At 43.8% G+C, this 6,400-nt stretch overlaps 1 protein-coding gene across 1 annotated transcript in view; it reads left to right on the forward strand.

Moving 5' to 3' along the window:
- Positions 1–5,106, forward strand: part of LOC119579627 (xylose isomerase-like) — a 5,982-nt gene extending 876 nt beyond the window's left edge. The window contains exons 3-8 of the mRNA XM_037927542.1: positions 507–672; positions 1,097–1,302; positions 2,552–2,682; positions 3,617–3,784; positions 4,138–4,300; positions 4,869–5,106. Coding sequence (XP_037783470.1) covers positions 507–672; positions 1,097–1,302; positions 2,552–2,682; positions 3,617–3,784; positions 4,138–4,296 — 830 coding nt within the window. The 3' untranslated portion in view covers positions 4,297–4,300; positions 4,869–5,106. The remainder of the gene's footprint in view (positions 1–506; positions 673–1,096; positions 1,303–2,551; positions 2,683–3,616; positions 3,785–4,137; positions 4,301–4,868) is intronic.
- The last annotated feature ends 1,294 nt before the right edge of the window (positions 5,107–6,400 follow it).

The following is a 6,400-nucleotide window of genomic DNA, read 5'->3' on the forward strand; positions in this document are numbered from 1 at the left end:
GGCGGATTATCGTGGTTATTACTATAGCTGTTGTTGTTATTATTATTATCATTATTATTATTATTATTACTACTACTACTACTACTACGGTTAATACTACTAATTGTTATTATTATTGCTGTTGTTGTTGTTATTATTGTTTTCCTTCTTTCATTTTATGTGCATTCTGGTCTATGGGACACTTTAGTTATATTGAGCTGCATCGATACTTTTCATGAGCAGAAGTGTTGCATCACTGTAAGGATTACTGACTGGGTGATTTAAAGCTTTTAAATATCTAGGTTACATAACTGATTATTTTAAAATCTGTGCGCTAATCTGAGGGGAAAATACAACATACAATCTGGAACTAAGTAAATCGCAAAAAAAAATCACCTCGGCACAACTGCTTACTTTTTAAAAAGATAAACATATACAACTCCGCTACAACCCAGAACTATGCCTAAATCCGTGCCCCCTGCGTGACCCTCTCCCTCCCCCCTCCGTGACCCTCTCCCTCCCCGAAGGCAACAAGTACTGGACCTTCCACGATCGCGACCTGGCTCCCGAAGGCGCCACGATCGCGGAGACCAACGCCAACCTGGACCAGCTGGTGGAACTGGCGGCCGAGTTGCAGAAGAAGACGGGCGTCAAGTTGCTGTGGGCGACGTGCAATCTCTTCGCCCATCCCAGGTGAGACGGTGGGCGTTTGTGGGCGTGAGATAGGTGGGGGGAGATTTTTTATTGTCATTGTTGTTATTATTGTTGTTGTTGTTGTTTATATTGGTTGTTTTGGTTCGAGGTTTGTATGTTACTCTATAGGATTTGTATATGTAGACAAGGTATGAATGAGAATGAATATCTTCACAATACAAGAGATGTATTTGACCGATTTTTTCTTTCTTCATTACTTTCATTTCCTTTTTTCATCTGCCAATATTTAAAATCATTGGGCTGACAGATATGGACAAGAGCTGATCTGCATCAAAGGGTCATTGTACCTCAACCCAATTATTAACGAACACCATTATATTTATTCGAAAACGTACTCTCAAATCAGTCAACAAAAAGAGACAAAACCAGATGGACAAGAAACCAACCCGCTCATTCGCCCCAGGTACATGCACGGCGCCGCCACCAGCTGCGACGCCCACGTGACGGCCTACGCGGGCGCCCAGGTCAAGAAGGGGCTGGAGATCGCCCACAGACTCGGGGCGGAGAACTTCGTGTTCTGGGGCGGCCGCGAGGGGTACCTCTCGCTGCTCAACACCGACGTCAAGGCGGACCTCGATCACCTCGCCGCCTTCTTCAGGATGGTCGTTGGTGAGCGGATTTTTTTGGGTTCTAGTTTGTATGTGTATACTTTTTTTTATATACGAAGAGAGGTGGGATAAAATGGCACAGTCTCTGGTTTGTTTTTGTTAGGTGCTTTGTTTCTCATAAGTGATTTTGTTAATGTTCGTAAACTAAAATAGGAAAACGGAACGGACAAGCACACGCACCACTATTTTCACACGTAACTCAAAATGCCTCACAACCAAAATACCGCCTAAGTGACTGAACATTCGCCACGCCCTCTCTCTCTCTCTCTCTCTCTCTCTCTCTCTCTCTCTCTCTCTCTCTCTCTCTCTCTCTCTCTCTCTCTCTCTCTCTCTCTCTCTCTCTCTCTCTCTCTCTCTTCTCCCTCTCCTCTCCCTTCCCTCTCCTCTCCTCCTTCCCTCTCCCTTTCCCTCTTCCTCTTCTCCTCCCTTTCCCTCTTCCTCTCCCTCTCCCTCTTTTCTCCCCCTCCCTCTCTCCCTCTCCTCACCCTCTCTCCCCTCTCTCCCCTGTAACCTCGAAGTCTCAAGATCCTTCCACTCCTTTCACCCTCCTCCCGACCCCCCTCCTCGACCCCCAGACCGTCCTGTCTTCTCCTCTCACCGACGGCCTAGAGCAGAGCTTCAAGGCAGCAATCGAGCCCAAGCCAAGGGCCGACGACCTACGACACGAGCAGAGGGTCATTCTTCCGCACCAGTAGTGGCCTGGCGGCAGCACTTCAGCCCGAGCGGGGGCGCCGGTGGGGGGATGCTTCGCGGTTCGGAGTGGGGGGTGGGGGGGGCGGAGTTTCGGGTAGGGGGGGGGCGGTGCTTTGGGTAGTGGGGGCGGGGCGGAGCTTCGGGTAGGGGGGCGGGGGCGGGAGCGTGTAGCTTCGGGTAGGGGGGGCGGGTTCGGTAGGGGTGGGGCGTGCTGGGTAGGGGGAGGCGGAGCTTCGGGTTGGGGGGGGGGGGGGGGCGGTTCAGTTGGTTTCTGTTCTTGTTTTGTTATTATTATTACTTTTCTTATTATTACTGTTTTTTATTGTTTCGTATGGTTATTTTTTTATTATATGTATTTATTATATTATAATTGTTTCTATTATTAGAAGTAATAAAACATATAATTCATATACTTACCATCATTTCTCTATATGAAATCTGTAAATCTTCCTCTAAATTTATTGAAACATAATTTTGGTAACCAATTATCACTCTTCTCAAAGAGCCTAAATAATCAACAAATTTAGCCATCTATATTGTTTTATTTCATTTTTCTTGAATCAACAGGTATGGCATGTTGGGCAGCATCGACGCCAACACAGGGTCGCCAGACCTGGGGTGGGACACCGACCAGTTCCCGATGGACGTTCGCAACTGCACCGTCATCATGAAAGCAGTGGTGGAACAGGTGGGGAGATTAACACGGTTTGGATTTTCAGTGGGTTGTTGTTGTTGTTGTTGTTGTTGTTGTTGTTTTTTTTTTTTTTGTCTTCTTCTTTTTCTTTTTTTTGGGTGAGGTTGTTGTTTAGTTGGGTTATTTGTTTTTGGGGCAGGGTTGTAGATTTTTTGTTTGCTAATTATCGATTTTTTTTTTCTCATTTTACTTGTGGGATTTTATTTCTTATTCTTGATTTTTTTCCCCTCTTCTCCAACGAAGGGAGGGGCAGGAAAGGGAGGAGGTTGAGGATTTTCGATTTTTTTCTCTATTAGCTTTTTATATCATCGTCTTCTATTTTTGTCTTTCATGTGATTACGTTAAGAGTAGAGGATTTTTTTTCTTCTTTTATCATTAACCTGCGATTTAGCGTTAGGAGTATATAGCGTTAGATAAGACCTTAATTTTAACTTTATGACTGGTTGGCAGTGATTTAGTAAACGATTTCCTCGACGTATAATAAAATGATATAACTTCAAGCGATTTATGTCTCGCAGAAGCCTCAAATCAACACACAGAGTCGCGCAACACAGTCTCTTAATCTCTAGCAACAGTCGTGCGACAGTTTTGACTCTGGACACACAAGGACACTGTCTTTGAATTCTCCTATTTCTAAGACCTTGTCGCTGTAATGCAAGATAATCAAGAAAGACCGTGTTGCGCGACTTAGTGACTTGGATGTGTCGAAGCTGATCAGTTTATGAAACGATACCCTGAAATTTTCCCACTTGACCCCCCCCTCAAAAAAAAAAATAAAGAAAAATAAATAGATAAATAAAATAAATCTGGAATATGATCAGGCAATTCGACTCTGACAGATGTTTATTATTGTCTCCCTTTTGAAGACAATAATAATAAGCATTTGGTGCACGTACTCAGCCGTGGCCCTCGCCCTCGCTCTTTCCAGGCCGGCCTCGCACCGGGCGGCCTCAACTTCGACGCCAAAGTGCGCCGCGAGTCGACCGAGCTGAGGGACCTCTTCATCGCCCACGCCGCCGCCATGGACACCTTCGCGAGGGGCTTGAAGAACGCCGCCAGGATCATCTCCGACGGCGTCATGAGGAAGTCGCTGATGGTATGTGGGCGGGGGAGTGGGAGGAGGGGGGAGGTAAAGGGAGGATTGGATGTGATTCTCTCTCTCTCTCTCTCTCTCTCTCTCTCTCTCTCTCTCTCTCTCTCCATCCCTCCTTCCTTCCTTCGTCCCTTCTCTCCCGCTCTCATACCTACCTTCCTACCTTCCATTCTCCCTTTTATCTGCCCTCCTCCCTCCCTTTCTTCCTTTTTCCTACCTCCCTCCCTCTCTTCCTTTTTCCTCCCTGCCTCCCTCTCTTCCTTTTTCCTCCCTGCCTCCCTCTCTCTCCTTTTCCTCCTTCCCTTCTCACCCATTCTCATCCCTTCTCACCCATTCTCACCCATTCTCTCCCTCAGGCCAGATACGCCTCATGGAACTCGGGCGTCGGGGCGCGCATTGCCGCAGGGGAGGCGTCGCTGGAGGAGTGCGAGAAGGTCATCCTTGAGCGCGGGGATCCCAAGCCTTCGTCGGGGCACCAGGAACACTTCGAGGCCATGCTGAACCACTATATCTAAGGAGGTGGGTTGGGGGAGGGGTTGCGGCTGGGGACTGGGGGAGGGGAGGAGGGCTAGGGATTGGGTGTTGGGGAAGGGGAAGAGGGTTGGGCGTTGGGGGAGGGAGGAGAGTTGGGGGGAAGAGGAGTTATGGGAAGGGGAAAGGGGGAGGATTGGGTTTTGGGGGTGAGGGGAGAGGTTGTGGTTGGGGATTGGGTGTTGGGGAAGGCGAAGAGGGTTGGGGTTGGGTATTAGGGATTAGGGGAGGAGATAAGCGTTGTGGTTGGGGTTAAGCTTGGGTTCTAGGAGGGGAAGGGGGGCTGATGTGGCCGGAGAATTGGGGTCTTGAGGTAAAAGGATGTTGGTGATGTGATCGTGGTTTGATGTGTAAAGAATGTGATGATGTAACCGTCGTTTGGTTATGAAAGGCGAAAAGATTTTGACGTATGGGGAGAGTGTGATGTGATGTGATGATATTGAAAGGCACAGACAGTAATTTACTCTCTTCAATCATTACTAAAACCTTTAACTCAATGGTTAATAAATGGTTTCCATTCAAATGTAACACCTTTGCAATTTCTTCCCCTTAACAGGTGGCGAATGGAGGTTCATATCCACGGCAAATGAGAAGAAAAAAAAACAGAGTTCAACGTTCTTCTGGATTTACTTTTACCAGTTAAGAGCTCGAGTCAAAATAATAGCAAGAAAATGAAGTCACAGGGGAATCACTGCCATAAAATTACAAAATGTGAAATGCAGTTTGTATGAATTACTTTTCAGGAATTAAGTGTTCTTGTATAAATATGTTTAAATAAAATCATAGAACAGAGACGTTGGTTGGTTTTACTTATATTTTCCTTATTGAGTAAGTCCATAACTAAAAATCATATCATGCGATCTGACCCATGTAGAAGCAACTCTTTCAATTATTTTTTTTAGTTTGGAAACAAAAAGTCACACACACACACACACACACACACACACACACACACACACACACACATATATATATATATATATATATATATATATATATATATATATATATATATATATATATATATATATACACATACATACATACATACATATGTGTGTGTGTTTCCAAACAATAAAAAATAATTGGAAGTCACCAATTTAACATCGGATGAAGATGTAAAAGCGTTGCTTCTTCATGGGTTAGATCGCATGATGATATGATATTTCGTTTTCTGAAGTCCTACTATATATATATATATATAATAATAAAACATACATACTACACATAAATATTGTGTGTGTGTGTACATACATATAAATATATATATATATATATATATATATATATATATATATATATATATATATATATATGTGTGTGTGTGTGTGTGTGTGTATATATATATACGGTTTTATATATATTGCACGTCCTTTGGCTAAATATGCTCTGATTTCTTGCAAGAAAAAGAACCAGGTCAAAGCTTCTGCAAGACTGCTTACACGAGTAGGTAAGAGTCCCTCTTCTTTGGGCCAGTATTCTTCCAATTCTTTACTAGGGATTCCATTTTCTAGCTGTGAGCGTCACTGTTTATATGATAGCTTTTGATGGGCTAAATTAGATGCCGATGATGCGTTTCTTAAAGTTCGTAAGTCTCTGAGAACGCTTAGAGAAGTCACTCCAGCTCAGTTTGCTTATGATCTTTTAGCCATTGCAGCGCGTAAATCTTTCCTTGGAAGCGAACGCCATCAAAGATATCTTCGCAATAAACTCAATATCTTTGCTCGCGTAACGCGTGGTGTAAATTTTTGCTTACTGACTTAGCCGTACATTTTTCGTCTGTTTTCTCTGTCACGTTATGAAATCGAACTTTCAGGGTTTGGTGTATCGTTTGCTACCAAACTGAGCGCTAATGACTATTTAGATTATATACAAGGTCTTGATAGTTTCACTGTGAAATAAAATAATTCCTTCGTTGAAGATCTTACCTTAAAAGTGTCATGTTAAATCCGATTATTGATTTATTTGACGATTTCAAAGGCTTTCCTCGACGTTATTTTTTTGGCCGCCAAATCACTTAAACGCAATTTGGGCATTTTAATTGCCAAAGCCGACAAAGCTAATAACGTTATCTTTGATAAATCTGAT

This window comes from Penaeus monodon, chromosome 12, assembly GCF_015228065.2.
Source record: "Penaeus monodon isolate SGIC_2016 chromosome 12, NSTDA_Pmon_1, whole genome shotgun sequence".
In the NCBI taxonomy this organism is placed as follows: Eukaryota; Metazoa; Arthropoda; class Malacostraca; order Decapoda; family Penaeidae; genus Penaeus; species Penaeus monodon.